The 18766-nt window shown below is 44.3% G+C and overlaps 1 protein-coding gene across 1 annotated transcript in view; it reads left to right on the forward strand.

The window, feature by feature from the left end:
• The window catches only part of Xrcc5 (X-ray repair cross complementing 5), a 93829-nt gene extending 78479 nt beyond the window's left edge, over nucleotides 1–15350 (forward strand). The window contains exons 17-21 of the mRNA XM_075951538.1: nucleotides 1892–2001; nucleotides 4177–4273; nucleotides 4785–4852; nucleotides 14313–14384; nucleotides 15106–15350. Coding sequence (XP_075807653.1) covers nucleotides 1892–2001; nucleotides 4177–4273; nucleotides 4785–4852; nucleotides 14313–14384; nucleotides 15106–15120 — 362 coding nt within the window. The 3' untranslated portion in view covers nucleotides 15121–15350. The remainder of the gene's footprint in view (nucleotides 1–1891; nucleotides 2002–4176; nucleotides 4274–4784; nucleotides 4853–14312; nucleotides 14385–15105) is intronic.
• The last annotated feature ends 3416 nt before the right edge of the window (nucleotides 15351–18766 follow it).

Raw genomic sequence — 18766 nt, forward strand, 5'->3', positions numbered from 1 at the left:
AGAATATCTTGCCCATACTGCATAAATTGTCATGCAGCCAAGAAGTTTGTAGTTTTCAGGGACAAAGGGCAGTGCACCTTTAGGCCATGATATTCATGTTTCATTGTTTTTTTCAGCTTAGGTCAGGGCATGTTTCTCTCCTCCGCTGCATTTTTCATACTGAAGAATTCTTTTTTTCTTTGTTTGTGAGGCAACTGTGAGTTGCGGCTTGCTTTGTAAATGATAATATTATTAATGTCCTCCTGCTTTCTGAGGCATTTATTCGTTGCCTGCTAACAGCTATTATTTATTAAGTGTCCAGAGCGAGTGCAGTGCTGAGAAGCAGGGGGAATAGTCAGGTCTAGGAAGGGCATAGACACAGTAATGATTGCTGTTTTCTAATGTGATCTGGGATTGCTAAAAGGTAGGTTGTTGCCAGCTTGTTACTTTTCATTGTCTGGTACTGTTTGTATTACCCTGAGTCTCAGAGTTAGAGAATTGAAGGATTAATTTCCTATGACTATATTAGAAAGTGTAGTTTTGAACTGTCCAAAAAAAACCAAAAAAAAAAAAACCAAAAAAACAACAACATGCAAGAGAATTGTCTGTAATCTGTCAAGCATGTTTTAAATAAACGCTGATTGGCCAGGCAGGAAGTATAGGTGGGAAAACCAGACAGGAAGTAGAGATGATGCAATGAGAACAGGAGAATTCTGGGAAGGAGGAAGTTGATTCCTCCCAGTCCTGCGCAGACCACCAGGGAAGCAGGATGTGACCTGCCAGCTGAAAAAGGTACTGAGCCATATGGCAAAAATAGATTAGAAAAATGGGTTAATATAAGCTACAAGAGCTAATAAGAAGACTGAGCTAATAGGTCAATCAGCTTTATAACTTATAGAGCCTCTGTGTGATTTTCTTTGGGGCTAAACAGCTGTGGGAACCAGGCAGGACAGAAAACCCGAACAAGCAGGCCCCGTTCATGTTACAAGAACAAGGCTGGATGGTGGTGGCTTATGCTATAATTCCAGCATCCAGGGGGCAGAGGTAGGTGGATCTCTGTGAGTTTGAGGCCAACCTGATCTACAGAGGGAGTTCCAGGACAGCCAGAGCAGTTATACAGAGAAACCCTGTCTCAAAAAAAGAAAAAAACAAAACAAAAAACCCAAACCCCCAAAAAGCCAAGAACAAGATTTAAAATGAAACAAGCAAAAACGCAAAAGAAAATATTCTGCTACAACCTTGTGTTTGATACCCGAGAAAGAATACTTAGCTGTAATTCTAAGCCCGTTAGAAATTTAATTTTCTTTCTTGACAAATAGCAAATATTAGCACATTTCTTTTTTCAAAAGATTTATTATTTTTAATCATGTGTCTGTGTCTGAGTATGTGCATGTGAGTACAGTGCCTATGACAGCCAGAAGAGGGCATCAGCTTCCCTGCTCTAGAGTTACAGACTGTTGTGGGTGTTGAGAATAGAACTCCTGGCCTCTGGAAGAGCAGTACTTGGACTCTTAACTGCTAAGCTATTTCTCTAGCTCTTCACCAAACCTCCTTCCTTTCCTCCCTTCTTTGTTTTTTTGACACAGGGTTTCTTTGTGTAGCCTTGGGTGTCCTGGAATTTGCTTTGTAGACCAGGCTGGTTTCAAACTCCCATAAATCCTTCTGCTTCTGCCTCCTGAATGCTGGGACTAAAGATGTGCACCATCATGCCTAGCACCAAAGTTCTTAAATGTAGACTTTTGAGGTGGAATTTTTGCATCTTATCCTTCCCTAGAGAAACTTGGCTAATATTCACCCAGATTCTGAGGCTCTTGAACAAAAGAGTTTATCCTTACAGTTATGTGCCAAGAACTGTACTGTGTCCTCACAAACATCCCTCCCACCTAAGAGAATAAATTATCTTATATTCCAGCAAGCCTCCAGCTAATAAGTCACATTGAGCAGTTTGTGGATACCAACGAAATACTGTATTTCCTGAAGAGTATGGAGTGCATCAAAGCTTTCCGGGAGGAGGCCGTACAGGTACTAACTGCGCTCACCGGCTTCTGCCCCAACAGCTGTCAAAGGGCAGAGGCAAGCAGCACCCCCACAAAGAAGCCTGGGTTTCGGAAGCATCATTCTCACTGCGAACAGTACAGTATACAAGAGTAGTAGAAATGGCTAAATTCACTGCAGCCGTCATTATCATCACTTAGGAGGAATGGGGGCAGTTGGGGCAGGGGTGGGAGTGATGGATTCATCTCTCTGAGTTAGCTTTTGGTTGGCACTAGTGTCCAGGCATCATTCCTACTTAGAGAACTGAGGAAAGTCCTATTGTGACCTCTGGTAGCCCTGCCATTATAAAGGATAAGCTGCCTCTTTTAGGAAAATTGACAGAAAATATATATTAGTGTGATTGTTGAGAAGGATTTTACAAAGACAGGAGTGGATATATGAATGCTAGAAGAAAAAAAGAACCCTACAAAACAGTAATTTCCCAGTGTTTAAAGTGGATTTTCTTTGTTTTGTTAGGAACTCTTAGAAAATGGTTATGCTGGGTGGTAGCACACATCTTTAATCCCAACACTTAGGAGGCAGAGGCAGGTGGATCTCTGAGTTCAAGGCCAGCCTGGTCTACAGAATGAGTTCCAGGACAGCCAGGACTACACAGAGAAACCCTGTCTCAAAGAAAAAAGAAAGGAAATGCTTGTAAACCTCTTGCAGAGAATTTCTGACCTTTAGTCCTCTCGGCAAGAGTGAGCCAAGATTGAAGTAGAAGGTGTGTTTCTAAAGCAGACATAGTTGTAGAGTGTTTCTGTGTGGGTGCCGAGTGAACAAGTTAATCCGGGAATGATTTAGGTTCATACAAAGAATGACAAGAAAGTGAGAAAATATCATCAGGAGATGATCCAAATACTTTTCAGATTAAAAAAACACACACAAAATGTTGGAAAAGTAGAATCAAGAGAAGACGAAGGATGCTCGGATAACCAGAGGGAGAGGCTGTTTAGATGGGGAGAGGGAAAATCTCCACTCAGGCTTCATGGACCTTGTCAGCACAGCTGGGGAAGAATGTCAGCAGTCAGAGAGCTGGGCTCTGGCTGTACCACCTTGAGGGCACCCAGTCACATCCGATCTTGCAAGCTAAGCTGGATCAGGGCCAGTTAGGACTTGGGTGGACTGTCTGTCTCAGTAATGTAGTGTGGACGTGGCCCCTTGTTCTACCTGCATCACTACAACAAAGATGAGAACAAGATAGGAGAGGTCCAAAAGAGACTGAGACAGATCAGTCCATCTCAACGCAGACCTGCTTTAAGAGTAAAATTGGGTGTTTTTTCCTTTCTTTTTTTAAAATTATTTTTATTTTTGAAACAATGGTATTTTACTGAAATTGATATGTAAAATTAGTTTTTAAAAGGAATATGAAATTCATATAAAGAAACAATATCAAGTGGCTCTTTGTTCCTTATGGCCCTCTTCAATTTTCTGATGTGCAATGGCATGTATTTTCCTTTCCCCCCACTTCTTCGTAGTCTCTCTGACTACTGGCATGATCTCAGGAGTCCGTCCTAGCTTAGAGCTTATAGTTGTACAGCTGAGCCGGCATTGAACTTATTCCCTTGCTTCCATTTCCCCAGTGCATATTCCAACAAGCCAAGATGAATGTTTCTTAATTAATATATATATATTAGTTATGACATACATAAATATTTATAATTGAAATACTATAATTAAAATTTTCTTTAAAATTATTGATAGAGCATAAAATTATTGATAGAGCAGTGTGAGATGGGGTATAAACAAGACTGGCTGAGTCACTGCTGAAGTTACGTAGCTCAGCGGTAGAGCCCTAGGCCAGCATGCATGAAGTTCTGTGATCAGTCTCTGATAAACACAAGAAGAAACAAAGATTAGATAAATTGACAATTCTTGAAGTAAGATGATCAATGTATTGAGTTGCATGAGCATTCGGTAAAGTGTTGTTTTGTTTGAAAACAAAGTTCTAAGCTGCCCAAATCTACATGGCTTCGACAGCTCCGTGCCTTCCCAGGATTAGCCGTCTCTGGCTCACAAAAGCCAGAGCAGTCTGAGTTGCTGGTTTCTGGTTACCAGCGTGCATTTTATTTCTGATGGGTTCGAGTCTAATGCATTGGTATGGAGCTATGCTTGGCTTTGTGTTTGCCCTGACTTGCCTCTTCTTCTCTTGCCCACCCCCAGTTTTCAGAAGAGCAGCGCTTCAACAGTTTCCTGAAAGACCTTCGAGAGAAAGTAGAAATTAAACAATTAAATCATTTCTGGGAAATTGTTGTTCAGGGTAAGGTGGTGGTGTTTTCTTCAAATATTTATGCTACTTAAATATATATATATATATATACACACACACACATATACACACATATGTATGTATATATGACTTCTCTTTTTACTTTTTCATTTTCATGTGTGTGGTATACATGTATGTGCATATGCTTGTTTGTGTGCATGGGACACATGTTGCTTGTGTGAGTGTGTGTGTCCATGCATGCACATATGCACACACAAATGCATGGGGAAGCCCGTGATTGATGATGAAATCGTCTCGGTTGTTCTTTACCTTACTTTTTATTTTTTTATTAATTAATTTATTTTTTTAATATTTATTTATTATGTATACAATATTCTGTCTGTGTATATGCCTGAAGGCCAGAAAAGGGTGCCAGACCTCTTTACAGATGGTTGTGAGCCACCATGTGGTTGCTGGGAATTGAACTCAGGACCTTTGGAAGAGCAGGCAATGCGCTTAACCACTGAGCCATCTCTCCAGCCCCCTTTACCTTTCTTTTTAGATGGAGTTACTTTGATCACCAAGGATGAAAGCCCTGGAAGCTCTGTCACAGCTGAGGAGGCCACAGAGGTATGATGACCTAATTCCCTCCCTGTCTCTAGATGAGTTCCACCACGAGGAAGCTACTGACATAGCTTACCTGTTCCTTATCAGCCACGCCCCTGCCTCAACTGCAGTGTTCTTCAAAGAGACATTCTGTCCGTTTGTTTTCCCTGGGTTGTGGTTCTAGAGTCCACCTCTAGTCCAGCTTCAGTAGCCTCAGAACTGCTGAACTCCAGTGCGTCCTGCTTAGCCTGGAGCCTAGTGAAGCCTGCCAAGTGCCCTCTCTCCCCACCTTGAATTGTTTAAATTTGTGTGTGTGTGTTTGGATGGGACGCATGCTGTGGCAGATGGCGCATGTGCAGATGTTAGAGACAACTGCAGGTCTCAGTCCCCTCCTACCACCATGTGGGTTATCAGACTTGATGGCAGCACACCTGCCCGCTGAGCCGTCTAGCTGCCCCTTCCCCGTCTCTTTTTAAACGTATTGGTTAAGAAGCAAGGGCTGGGGATGTAGCTCAGGGGTAGAATAATTGGCTAAAATAACATGCATGAGGTACTGAGTTTGTCCCCCTGCACTAAAGACAAAAAGAAAGATAGGAACCACTCCAAAGATTCTGCTGGTTTGAGACAGGTCTCAGGAGTGTCTGTTTGATGTTGTAAATCCGTTCTTGTGAACATGATGTCGAGCCGGTAGAGAAACACTCCTAATCTAGCTCTGGGAATAGCCAGGTGTTCTCAGTGAAAGACCCCATGTATACAGAACCTACGAGCTTTTGATTGGCACTTCTGTTAGGCTAAGGCCTCCTTGTTTGATGTATTGAATATTAAATCCGACTCAACTGTCAGTCAAATATATGTAGCTATTTAGTTTAGTAATTCTTCTTTCTCAAGGTTGTAATGAAATTTTTATGAAATTAAATTGAATAGCTCAGAGCACACAGTTTATAACCTCCTGCTTCAGTCGCAGTCCCCCGCTGACCCAGTCCCGCCAGCACATTACCTGGCCGCTGGCCGCTGACTCAGCTGCTCTGTGCTAGTCACAGACTGGGACAGTGACAGCACCTTGACCTCTAGGGGCTCAGCTGGTCGGTTCTGGGGGCACAGGGCTCTGATGGAGACTGGGCGCAACCACGGGTGGCAGGGACAAGTCTGGGAATGGTTATTGTTTACTTTCAGGCAGAGTGGAAAGTGCCATGAAAATTCAACCAGAGAAGACGCGAGGCAGGAACCGAGTATTATGAGGGAGAGGAGTTAGCCAGCAAGAATCAAGAATTTTTATGAAGTGTTTTGATTTGCAAAGTTTTTTTCTTGATTATTTTTTATTTGATTTATTTTTTTGAGACAGAGTCTATAGCCTAGACTGGCTTTGATTTCCTGTATAGCTAAGAAAGACCTTGAACTTAAAAACAAAATCTTTGTGTGTGTGTGTGTGTGTGTGTACACCTGTTTGTTTAAGTGTACGTTTATGTGAGTGCAGGCACACTTACGCTGTGACATGGGTGTAGCAGTTAGAGGACAACCTTGGTGTCATCCTTGTTTGAGGCAGGATCTCTTCTTGCTGCTGCCTGTGACATTGCAGCTGACCCACAAGCTTCTAGGGCTTCTGCTGTTTCTCCTGTAGGGACACTAAGATTCCAGAGGTGCACACAGTCGCCAGTGTTCACATGGGTTCTAAGGACCCAAACTCAGGTCTCTACTTGTGCAACAAGCGTTCTACCCAGTAGGCCATCTCCTCAGTGTGGCCTTGAATTCTCTGATCCCCAACTGCTGAGGACACACCACCACACCAGTGCATGCAGTGTGGGACTTGAACCCAAGACCTTTCGCTTGTACAGGAAGCATTCCCCCAACTGATGCCTACCCCGCACTCATTGTTAAAGAGCAGGTATGGGCCTACCCTAGAGAACTAAGATCGTAGCACTAGAAGAATGCTGTATGGTACTGATTATTGTCTCAGTGCTCCACAGTGCCTGCAGCCGCTTCTGAGTGCCATGGGCTTGAGAATGTCACTCAAATGTTAGATTTTATTTTGATTTGTCACTTTATACAATGTTGTAGCAATATTTTTCCCTTAAACTGAAATGCGTCAATCAAGGGTCTTCAAAGAAAGACCCATGGGGAGGAGAGAGAGAGAAAGAGAGAGAGAGAGAGAGAGAGAGAGAGAGAGAGAGAACAAGAGAGAGAGAGAGAAAACAAGAGAGAGAGAGAGAGAACAAGAGAGAGAGAGAGAACAAGAGAGAGAGAGAGAGAGAACAAGAGAGAGAGAGAGAGATTGAGATTTTGATTGTTTAACCGAGACATTTAAAAAAAAAGAAGTTCCAGATATTTTTCTGCATTTAAGCTTGGCTTAAAGTAGATTAGAGAATACAAAAGTGACCTGTGGTGGTAAAGTGCCAATCATCATATTTATTATCCACAACTTGACCGTCTTATAGAAGGAAGACTACTCATTAAGTTTCCAGGTTGTCCGCCTCCACTTGCAGGCACACACAGGCTGATTGTGGGTACAGGTTTTTACCCCAAGTGTAACGAGGGAGGAGTCAAATTGGACTCCTTGATGATGGGTGTTGACTGCCACTGACCTATGACCTTATCAAGTTTAAAGATACAAGAGGGTAACCCTTCAAAATCAAAAGCCCTCTCAAGATAGCATCCTCCCCAACAGATCTACGACTCATCTGGACAATCTGTGCAGGTTGTAAGCGGGGCGGATGCTTTGGGCCCCGTTTGTCATCACCATTGCCCGTCTGCTGGTCCAGCACACAGTAGACTGGCTGGTTTGAGATCAAGGCAGGGGTGCCTGTGTCTCCATCTTGAATTCCTCCTGGGAGAGACCTGCCGTGTCATTCAGGGCTTTCATCTGATTGGATGAGGTTTACTGAGGTTACCAAGGCTTCTCTTAAAGTCAGCTTTTACAAATGTTCATCTTACCTACAGAACATCAGATAGCATTTGCTAGAACAGGCCTAGAGAAGTTGAAATAAATCTATGCCAGTCGGCTCTTGCTAAGTACAGTAGTAAGTTCATATATAATTTACTTCTCTCTAGTCATTACGCATTGTGAGAAATCTGCCATCTAGGTGAGACTGACTACATCTTCTAGTTTTTACAGGAAGTGGGAAATGGTCATATTCAAAAGCTAGGCTCCCCCCCCCCCCCCCCAGCACATCTTAGCCAAAAATGTCACATCTCAGTGAGGGAAGGAATCTAACAAGAGAACGCTTTCCGATTGTGTGAGACTCATTCTGTATCGCACATGTGATATCCCCTTTCGGGTTAAAGAGCACAGAACCTATGCATCAGGAGTTTTAATGTCTGATAATTAAGCTTTAGAGAAATTTCAGCTAATTGTTAGGAATAAGGTGGAGTTTTGGGGTGATTCTAATATCCCCAGAACCGATTTCAGTTGTAGTTTAAGACAACTGGGATGCCGCCATCTTTGAGGGGAGGTAGCGCCGTGGGTACGACAGGTGGGAGAAGCTCTTCTGTCAGTGGCTACCTGGTGCTTTCGTGCTTGGTGGACAGTGTTTCTCTGCCAGTAAAACTCCACTTATGGCAGATGAGAAGCCAGGAAATGCAGCCAAATCTATGGCATGCCAGCTCCGAGGGAGCACTGCGGTGTGCATTGTCTTAGAGCCTCTACAAAGTATATCGCACATCAAGCTGTCTGGCTTCTTTTTGCATCTAGAAAACACCATTTTTTTTTTCTTTCACATTTTCAGTGATTCTGCCAATGTATTTATTTATTTATTTATTTTGTTTTTTCAAGGCAGGGCTTGCTGTTTAGCCCTAACTGTCCTGGAACTCGCTCTATAGACCAGGCTAGCCTTGAATTCAAAGATCCCCCTGCTTCTGTCTCCCAAGTGCTGGGATTAAAGGTGTTTGCCACTTCCTGGCCCCAGTGTAATGTGTGTGTGTGTGTGTGTGTGTGTGTGTGTGTGTGTGTGTGTATGTGTGTGTGTGTGTGTGTTTGTGTGAGCATAGTGTATGCATACTTGTATGTGGGGGTGCATGTGCGTGTGTGTGCAGGGAGGCCGGAGGAGGATATTAGGTGTCCTGCTCTGTCACACTCTATCATATTCCTTTGACATAGGTAGTGTCCTAATTTTGCTGTGATAAAATACCCTAGCAGAGAGTAACTTAGGGGAGAAAGGGTTTATTTGGCTTACAACTCCAGTTTACAGTCCATCATTGTGGGAAAGTCAAGGCAGGTACCTAAAGCCGATGGTCATGACCAGTGATGAGCAGAGACAGAATGAATGCATATATACTTAGTACTTACCCAGCCTTCTCTGTTCTTACGCAGTCCATGCTCCCAATCCAGTGATGCTGCCTCACTTTCGGGCTGGGTTTCCCCACAGCCTTTAAGACCGTCTGGACAGTTTGCCCATAGACATGCCCACATGCCAACCTGATTTAGACAGTCTATTACTGATACACTTTCCCCAGGTAATCCCAGGTTGTGTCAGGTTGACAATAAACGCTAATCATTACAGGCTCTCTCACTGAACACGGAGCTAGGCTGGCACCTAGATAGCCCCAGTGATCCTCCTGTCTACCTCCCACATCTCTGGGGTTACAGGTGCATGTCACCATTCCTGGTTTTATTGTTTTTAATTAATTTTTCCATACAGTATATTTTGATCATGTTCTTTCCCCTTCCCCTACTTGTCATGCTTTTTCCTACCTCCTTACCCGCCCAACTTCACGTTCTTTCCCTCTCCCCTCTCAAAAAACCCCAATAAACCTGGAAATCAAAAGAAACAATAAGACAAAAAAAATTACCAAAATGAAACAAAGAGCCTGCAAAAAAAATAATAAAGTCCCAAATCATGGACTCTGTTTTAAGTTGGCCAAATATTCCTGGGCATGGAGCCTGACCTGGAGTGTTGTTGATAAACCCAGTGACACTCCACTGAAGAAAACTGATTTTCCCTTTCCCAGCAGGTATCAATTGCAAATAACTTCCTGGTTAGGGGTGGGACTTTGTGTACACTTCCCCTTCTCAATGCTGGGATTTTGTCTGGCTTGAACATACGCAGGTTGGTTCGTGTTGAAATAGTCTTTTTTGAATTCATATGTATTTCAGTCCTGTTGTGTCTGGAAGACACTGTCTCCTTGGTGTCGACAGTCACCTCTGGTTCTCACAATCTTTCTACCTCCTCTTCCCTGAGCCTTGAGGGGAAGGGTGTGATACAGGCGTTGTATTGAGAACTGGGTGCTCAAACTCTCTCTCCAGCTGCACAGTGTCCAGTTGTAGGTCTTTGTGCTAATTCTCATCTACTGCAGGAAGCTTCTTTGGAGGGGCTTGCATCATGCACTAATCTATGGGTATGGCACTATGCCATCAGGGGTCATTTTATTGCTGTGTCCCGTTAGCAGAATAGTAGTTGATTTTCCCCTAGGCCCATGACTCATCTCGCTTCAGATTCGTGGCCACTTTTGCAGTGTCCGTTGTGGGTTCCACCTCATGGAGTGGGCCTTAACTCCAATCAGAAAGGGCTTGGTTATTGTAATGGTTTAAGTAAAATGCTGCAGTTCCTGAGGGGCAGCCAGGTCCCACCACCCGAGATCTCTGTGGCTCCCAGGTGGGTGGGAGGCGACAGGTCCCATGAGGAGCCGAGGTGGGTGAGAGATGGAGAGATGCCATGCAGAGAAAGTGGGTATAATTTATTTAGTGGGTTATGGAAGGGAAGGGGAAAAGGGAGAGGGAGGGAGGAAAAGAAAGAGAGAGAGAGTGAGAAAGAGTGAGAGGAAGGGAGAGAGAAAGGAGGGGAAGGCAGGGGGAAGAGAGCAGCAGGCTGGAAGCAAAAGAAGATCTTTGCCTCAGTGGAAGGGGGTGGGCAGGGCTTGTCTCTTAAGGGACAGGACAGACATTATAGTTATTACTATGACTTGTGTGCCATTATTGCATTAGTATATCTTGTAGGCAGTAGCACCTGGCTGTTTACGTGGGTGCTGGGATCTGAACTCAAGTACTCATGTGTCTGCAACAAGTATTCCTATTCACTGAGCCGTCTTTGTAGCCCTTAGTTTAGTGTTTACATCAAATATTTATATGATACTATTTAACTTATAAAGAACTTCTACAGTGTATGATACTCATTTAGAACATGTGTATCTGTGTTTGTATACACATCATATTCAAGCAAGAGTAGGAAATAATGGGGATAAAATAATGGGGTATTTATTTAACCATAGACCCAGTGGTTTCCATTACCACTCCGTGAGCCTCACAGTGACCTGCTGAGAACTGTCGAGAGTGGAATACATCCTCTTACCACTGGGAAGCCAAGCCCAAGAAGGGTTCAGTGGAGTTAATGTGAGCTCTTAGAAGCAGCAAGAGGATTAAAATGCCAGTTTCTGTGTGCTGCATTGGGCCTTCAATCCCAAGTGAACAAATGGCCTTGTAAGTGGGACCTTTGACCAACAATCTCTAAAACACACTTGTCCCCATCTGCTTCATTTCAGCAAGTAACTGGTACTGCCAAGAGCACGGTGCTTGCAGTGACCGAAAGACCATGAAATAGAGTCAGTGATTCACCTTCACAGTGCATCCTATTGGTGTCTGATGTGCAAAACTATGCTTTTGTGTCTGCCTTAATGGCAGTGAACCCTTTTTATATTAGCATGTGTTTATGGCTGGGGGTCTCTGGTGGAGGGCACGGACTGGCACTTAGAGTTGTCCTCTGACCTCATGCACAGTGTAGCATGTATGCACCTGCATGCTCGTGTGTACACACACACACACCACATGCATACTTAGAAAGATTTTTTTGAAAAACATTCTAAAATGGCATCTGTTGGTTTTTTTTTTTTTTAGAGAAAAGTGCACCTGTAGATGCTAGTGGAGAGAAATGCAGACTTGGCTCAGGGAAACAGGTTCCTCATGGTCTTCCCCTGCATTGTGATTGTTTTCTGGTGGTGTATGTGCCTGGGGCTTTGGGAAGGATAAGGAGGCCTGGCCCAGCCTTTAGTCATAATCTGCTTATGCAAGAATGTGGAGATCTGTCAGGAATTCAGCTGCAGATATTCTGAAATTGGTGGAAACTCGGGCCTCTTTTCCTTTTTTTCTTTTCTTTTTTTCTGCTGCTCTGCTCTTCTTAGGAATTTGGCCTCATCTCAGAGATGGGCCATTTGTGTTTAGTTACATACACCATGACCATACTGTGCAGGCGATCCTGTCTTAATTTAGTCTTTAATTGCACTAGGAAGCCCTGCAGGTGGTGAGGCAATGGGAACTGGAGCTTAGAGGATCAGCGCCAGGATGAACTAGGGTTTTTTAGTATTCATCAAGGAGTACTGGGCTGGAGAGATGACTCAGAGGTTAAGAGCACTGGCTGCTCTTCCAGAGGTCCTGAGTTCAATTCCCAGCAACCACATGGTAACTTACAACCATTTTTAATAAGATCTGGTGCCCTCTTCTGGCCTGCAGGCATACATGCAGGCAGAACACTGCATGCATAATAAATAAAATAAAAATAGAAAGAAAGAAAAAGAAAAAAGCTTCATTAAGAAAACCTACCATGTTTAAGGTTGCTGAGTGCCTTATGTAGTGGGCCATTGCCACTGGGCCCATGGAGGTTGGGAGGTGCTGGTCATTTGTGGCCTCACAGGGTATATAGTGAGAGCTTTATTCTTTTTTTTTTTTAATTGAGAAAAAGAAAAAAAAAGTTTCTGCCTCCTCCCAGCCTCCATTTCCCTCCCCCTCCTCCCACCCTTCTCCCCGAGAGCTTTATTCTTTTCACCCTAACTAGGTAAGTCTTACTATATATTTCTGATGAGCAGAAGAAACAAGGTAGAAAATAATTTTTTTAGTGTAATAATCAATCAGGACAGCTATAAAGATTAAGAATCTGGGGGCGAGCATAGCTTATTTTTAACCTTTGACATACATATTAAACCATGTGCAAAACTTCATTTATCTGCAGTTAGCCCTCAGATATCTTTAGTAATATCACCCAGAATAAATATGTAGAATCAGTGACACCTAAACTGTATTACAGTCTGTTGAGACTGTCTGCCCCAGATTTATCCTAAGTCTGTACAGAATCTAGTGGAGGGTCACCATAGGGCTATGAGAAGATCCATAATGTCTTTAAAGAATCTCAGTCAAAATGGAGATCAGCAAGAAGTGAGGAAAAAAGTCCAGGGGAAGATGTTGTCCACAGATGCTATAGCTTCTGTCCCAGTGCTGAGAGCAGAGCCAGTGAGGCACACCAGCCTCACACTTCCACTTCTGTTACACGTGTGTGAGCAGGGCACACTTCCAGGGATGAGCTGTGCTAAGTCTCGTATGTAATGGGAGACCCTGGTTTATGGCTTGATGAAGAGATATCTTTATGGGAGGTCTTGTTTCAGAGGTGATGGTCATTCCTGTCATTTATAAAAGTAACAAGGATTAGTAGGGAAAACAGTTTTCGTGTTAGGAAAGAAAAAGTTGTAAGTACATGCTTTCCTTGTTGCATGGGTTGAACTGGGAGGCTTGCTTGCCACACAGAATAACAACAGAAAGCCATGCCCACCTTCACTGCCCCATTTAAAACACTTCTACGGGCTCGTCTCTCTCTCCTGGAGTGCAGGTCACCTTCTGTGCTGGCACAGGATGCCTTGGTCAGATCCACCCCTTCCATGCGGTGAAGTCTGGAAAGGTTCCCTGCTATTCCGCCTGGAGGACTAGGGTGGGAAATGGTGTTCGCATAATTTCCAGAGCACTCAGTGCTTTTCAAAATCTGATATCACTCCTGGATCCGTCCAGACTTTTCAGTGTGTCTGCCTTTTAGAAGCTCCAGCTGTTAGCACACTGATGTAGAGTGTTCTCATCTGTCTGTTTTCAAATCATTTCTAACACAAACAGAAGGATCTCCATGGAAGAGTAAACAGGCTCACATTTTGTTCTCTGTTGACATTTGTCCCCAGCTAGGTTCAGGAAAAGATGACTTTTTTTTTTTTTTACAGCTCTTTTTTTTTGTTTGTTTGTTTTTCGAGACAGGGTTTCTCTGTAGCTTTGGAGCCTGTCCTGGAACTCCCTTTGTAGACCAGGCTGGCCTCGAACTCACAGAGATCCGCCTGTCTCTGCCTCCCGAGTGCTGGGATTAAAGGCGTGCGCCACCACCGCCCGGCAGGAAAAGATGACTAACTGCTTAATTTTTCTGCTCCTTTCAGAGGAGCCCAAGAGGTGCTGGTTTTACTCGGGGTGCGGGGCAGGGCCTTTACTATTTTCTTAACCTGAACATGCCAGCACGGCCTGTGGAAAAGACGACGTTTCAGGTGTGCACCGTGATCACCTCTTTACCAAGAACTGATACTTTCTTCTCACAGAACTCTCTCTGGTGACAAGTTAGTGTGGACTATCAAACCTCAAAACTAGTCTTGTTTAGGAACAAGAGATCCCATGCCCTGTGTCTCAGAACCTTTCTGCATTTGCCTGTTCTTTTCATAAAAAAAAATATTCATTTTATTGTTATGACCAACTTCCTGTTTATAGTTTCTAGCCCCCAAAGACAAAGCCAAGGAAGACGCAGCAGGACTTGAAGAAGGTGGCGATGTGGATGATTTAGTAAGTACTTTAATAAGCACCAGGTGTTTAAAGACTGAACTGTCTGAGCTGAAATACAAAAACCCGTCATTGTAGACTTGGTTTTTTTACTTGTGTGTTAATTTTACACACACCAGACATTCCTTGCACTGTTAATTATTACCATTACAATTAATTATTACCATCACGGATTTAATCATATAGGTAATTTCATAATGGGGATTCCTAAGTTTCAATTATAGTGTTCGTTCAGATTAATCCTCACCTCTGAAGAACTGAAAAAGAGCCAGGGAAGCTATTCCCTTAGTAGAAGAATGTTATAATTTACTGAAATGTTCTTCACCAGAAATGAGCAGTGTAACATGCAGTTTGTATGGGCTGACAAATACAAACACCCTTCAGAAACCCACTTCTTAGTGTTCTCAATTAGCTTCATAGAAACAAAGCAGACTCACGGGCTTTTGAGGTTTCCTGAACCTCATCACACTGCGTTGTGGGTGCCTGGGAAGCTGTGCAAATGTTGGCTTTCGCAGCTGGAGCTCATGCCTGGAAAAACCGTGCCCTTCAGCCTCCCATGACCACACACTAGGCTCTCAGCCTTGCTGTGGAGAAATGAGGGCTGGAATGAGGAAATATTTGGTGTTAGAGAGTACTCACCCGTGTGTGTGACTTCACCGGAGTCGCGGGTCTGAGGGCTGCTGATCCCCTCTAAGTGTGTTGTTTTCATTGTTCTCATTCTCAGCTGGACATGATATAGACCATGACGCCAGGAATCCGAGAGTGCCATCTCCACGTAGCTGAGAGCTCTGACAGAGGATCCTGGAAGCCATTCGGGGACTTGAAGCTCTGGCGATCATCCCAGAAGACAGCTTGGGAGTGAATCACCCCCAAATCTCTACAGAGTGACCACATATACATATATTACACGGAGTAACTTAGATCCTATCCAAATTTATAAAGAGTCATTATTTTTTGATTGGCATATTATTTCTTGTGTGAAGTCTTGTTCTTTTTGGTATATTAGACACATACATTGAAATTTCTGGAAAGTCGACTTCACCCTGTCCTGGTGTGCTGGTGAGGAACATGGTCCTCGTGAGGCTGTTAGATACTTGCGGGCATCCTTCCTCAGGCCCACCTGCAGCAATAGCAGCTTATGGAGAGGGAGCAGTAGTGGTTAGTTTTTACCAAGGCACAGGAAATGACTGACCCAGTTCTCTCTCTCTTAAGCGACTTCACTACCACTTTCAGCTCATATTCTGGTGGCTTTCCTTTGACAGCGTGGGAAGGGGGCACACTCACCCTGCACAAACATGTTAGCGTGGGAACAACAGTGTTCTCGTGAAGAGAAGGCCCTCCTTCAGCCCAGTCTCTGCCAGATTGGCAATCTCTGGAAAATGCAGGGCTTGACAAATTCATTATCAGGGTTTAGAATTGTCATTCCGTTGGTCCTTACTTACAGGCTTCACTAAAATGCCTTTCCCTTAATTTCACAGTCTGTCTTTTCTCTACCCAAGTCAGCTTTTATACATCTGAATGTTTCACCCTCTTAGGAAGCTGGCAAAGCACTTATTTTCTTCCCTTTGTCCTCATTCCTTTCCCACATTCTTATCTTCCTTCCGTGATAGCCCCAAACATCATGTGCCCCCAACACCCCGTACGTGGTTGTGGGTGGACGGCATGCGGGAAGCGTGAGTGGCTCACTACCCTGTGGATCACTGCTAAGTATATGCAAAAATGAGTCCAGAGCCGAAAATTAAATACGATCCATGCATGAACTGAAGATGAACTTTCAAATCAGGAGTCATACTGCCAGGGAGATGGTGGTGTGGTTCACACTGGGCCCTTGGCGTCTTCCCCTTGATAATCTCAACACTAGAGTCGGTCTTGATGTTTGGGCACCCTCCACCCCAACCCCCCCTTTGAGACAAGGCCTCACTCTGTGGCTCTGGCTGTCCTAGAACTCTCTAGGGAGACCATGCTTGCTTCAGACTCAGAGACCAACCTGCCTCTGTCTCCTAAGGGCTGGGATTCACCACACCCAGCTCAGGTGCCCTTTTAAAGCAGTCTTGGCAAGAACAGCTAAAGCCCAGGGGATGCACACGACTTGCTGAGACAGTCTTCAAATTCTTTGAAGTCTGTAATGTACTGTTTCCACCTCCTCCTGGACCATGACTTGGTAAGTGTGACCCTCTAAGTACCTCCTGTCTTTGTCAGTGTGGGCAATTCTGTCCCATCAAACCAGAAAAAGGTTGAGTCAATTTAGCCTTACAGATTTAATGATAGTTGTCTTTCTTTTTAATTATGTGTATATGTGTTTGTCTGTGGGTATGTGCGTATGAGTATAGGAGCCTGCAGAGACTGGAAGAGGACATTGGATATCTTGGAACTGGAGTTACCGGGTGTTGTGAGCCACCCAGTGTGGGTGCTAGGAACCGAATTCAGGTCCTCTGCAAAAGTACTGTGTACTCTGAACTGCTGAGCCGTCCATCTCTCCAGCCCCTCCTTGGGATGCTGGGAGATGAGAGGGAGGAATGAGAAAGGACTAAATTACATGATTTCCAAATCAATTTCATATAGGCACAGTGATGCGTGCTTGCTGACTTCATGAAGCATACTGTCGCGAATGGGTGAGGTGTGCTTTGCATCAGTTTTATTTCTGTGAAATGAGATCTGCAGGTCTACAGAGCGCCCAGGTTTTCTGCTGACATCTTCTTACCTTGGAAGCGGTAAGCACTGAGCTGTCATCCGTCAGCCACAGAGTAGTCCCCAGAAGCTCAGCATTCTCACAGACTAGGCCCCTGAAGCCCAGCAGTCTCACAGAGTAGTCCCCAGAAGCTCAGCATTCTCACAGACTAGTCCCCTGAAGCTCAGCATTCTCACAGACTAGTCCCCTGAAGCCCAGCAGTCTCACAGACTAGTCCTCTGAAGCTCAGCATTCTCACAGACTAGTCCTCTGAAGCCCAGCATTCTCACAGACTAGTCCTCTGAAGCCCAGCATTCTCACAGACTAGTCCTCTGAAGCTCAGCATTCTCACAGACTAGTCCTCTGAAGCCCAGCATTCTCACAGACTAGTCCTCTGAAGCCCAGCATTTTCACAGACTAGTCCTCTGAAGCCCAGCATTCTCACAGACTAGTCCTCTGAAGCCCAGCATTCTCACAGACTAGTCCTCTGAAGCTCAGCATTCTCACAGACTAGTCCCCTGAAGCCCAGCATTCTCACAGACTAGTCCTCTGAAGCCCAGCATTCTCACAGACTAGTCCTCTGAAGCCCAGCAGTCTCACAGACTAGTCCTCTGAAGCCCAGCATTCTCACAGACTAGTCCTCTGAAGCCCAGCAGTCTCACAGACTAGGCCCCTGAAGCCCAGCAGTCTCACATGTGCCAGGCTGGAACGTGCACAGAAGTCATGGAATGGTCTCTGCCACCTTGGGTCTCCCAGCCACTGGAGTTTATTGGCTCTGAGAGCCAGTCCAGAAAAAAGAAGGAGACTAAGCCCCCATGCATTTCCATATGCTCTTTTAAGGCTATACATCTCACCCCAAACCCCATTAAGATCACTATTTTAAATGATGCTTATGAATCTTTGGCAAAATTTTTACTCTTGGAAAGAGTGAAGGGGCTGGGCATTTTTTATTTTGTGTGTGTGTGTGTGTGTTTTTGTTTGTTTTGTTTTTAGATTTGTAGTAAGGTGGCAGCTTGTTGGTTCCCGGCCACTTAGTTCTGAAATAATCACACAGAAACTGTATTAATTAAATCACTGCTTGGCCCATTAGCTCTAGCTTCTTGTTGGCTTAACTCTTAGATATTAATTTATTCCATCTCCATTAATCTGTGTATCATCACGTGTCTGTGACTTACCAGGTAGAGTTCCCAGTGTCTATCTCTGGCTGCAGCTCCATGGCTTCTCTCTGACTCTGCCCTCTTTCTCTCAGCATACAGCCTAGCTTTTCCTGCCTAGTTCTGTTCTGCCCTTGCCATAGGCTCAAAGCAGTTCTTTATTCATTAACCAATAAAAGCAACACATAAATAGAAGTACCTCCCACACCAAAGATTTATTTTATTTTTGTGTATGAGTATTTCTTTTTTTAAAAAAAGATTTATTTATTTTGTACACAGTATTCAGCCTCCATGCCTGCAGGCCAGAAGAGGGCACCAGATCTCATTACAGATGGTTGTGAGCCACCATGTGGTTGCTGGGTACTTGAACTCAGGACCTCCCAAAGAGCAGTCAGTGCTCTTAACCTCTGATCCATCTCTCCAGCCTGTGAATGAGTTTTTCTATTGACCTGTGTATCTGTGTGTCCCATGTGTGGATTGCCCAGAAAGGCCAGAAGAAGAACTTGGGTTCCCTGGCACTGAGTTACAATGCATTGTAAGCCACTGTGTGAGCACTGGGAATC

The sequence above is a fragment of the Microtus pennsylvanicus genome, chromosome 17 (assembly GCF_037038515.1).
Source record: "Microtus pennsylvanicus isolate mMicPen1 chromosome 17, mMicPen1.hap1, whole genome shotgun sequence".
Classification (NCBI taxonomy): Eukaryota; Metazoa; Chordata; class Mammalia; order Rodentia; family Cricetidae; genus Microtus; species Microtus pennsylvanicus.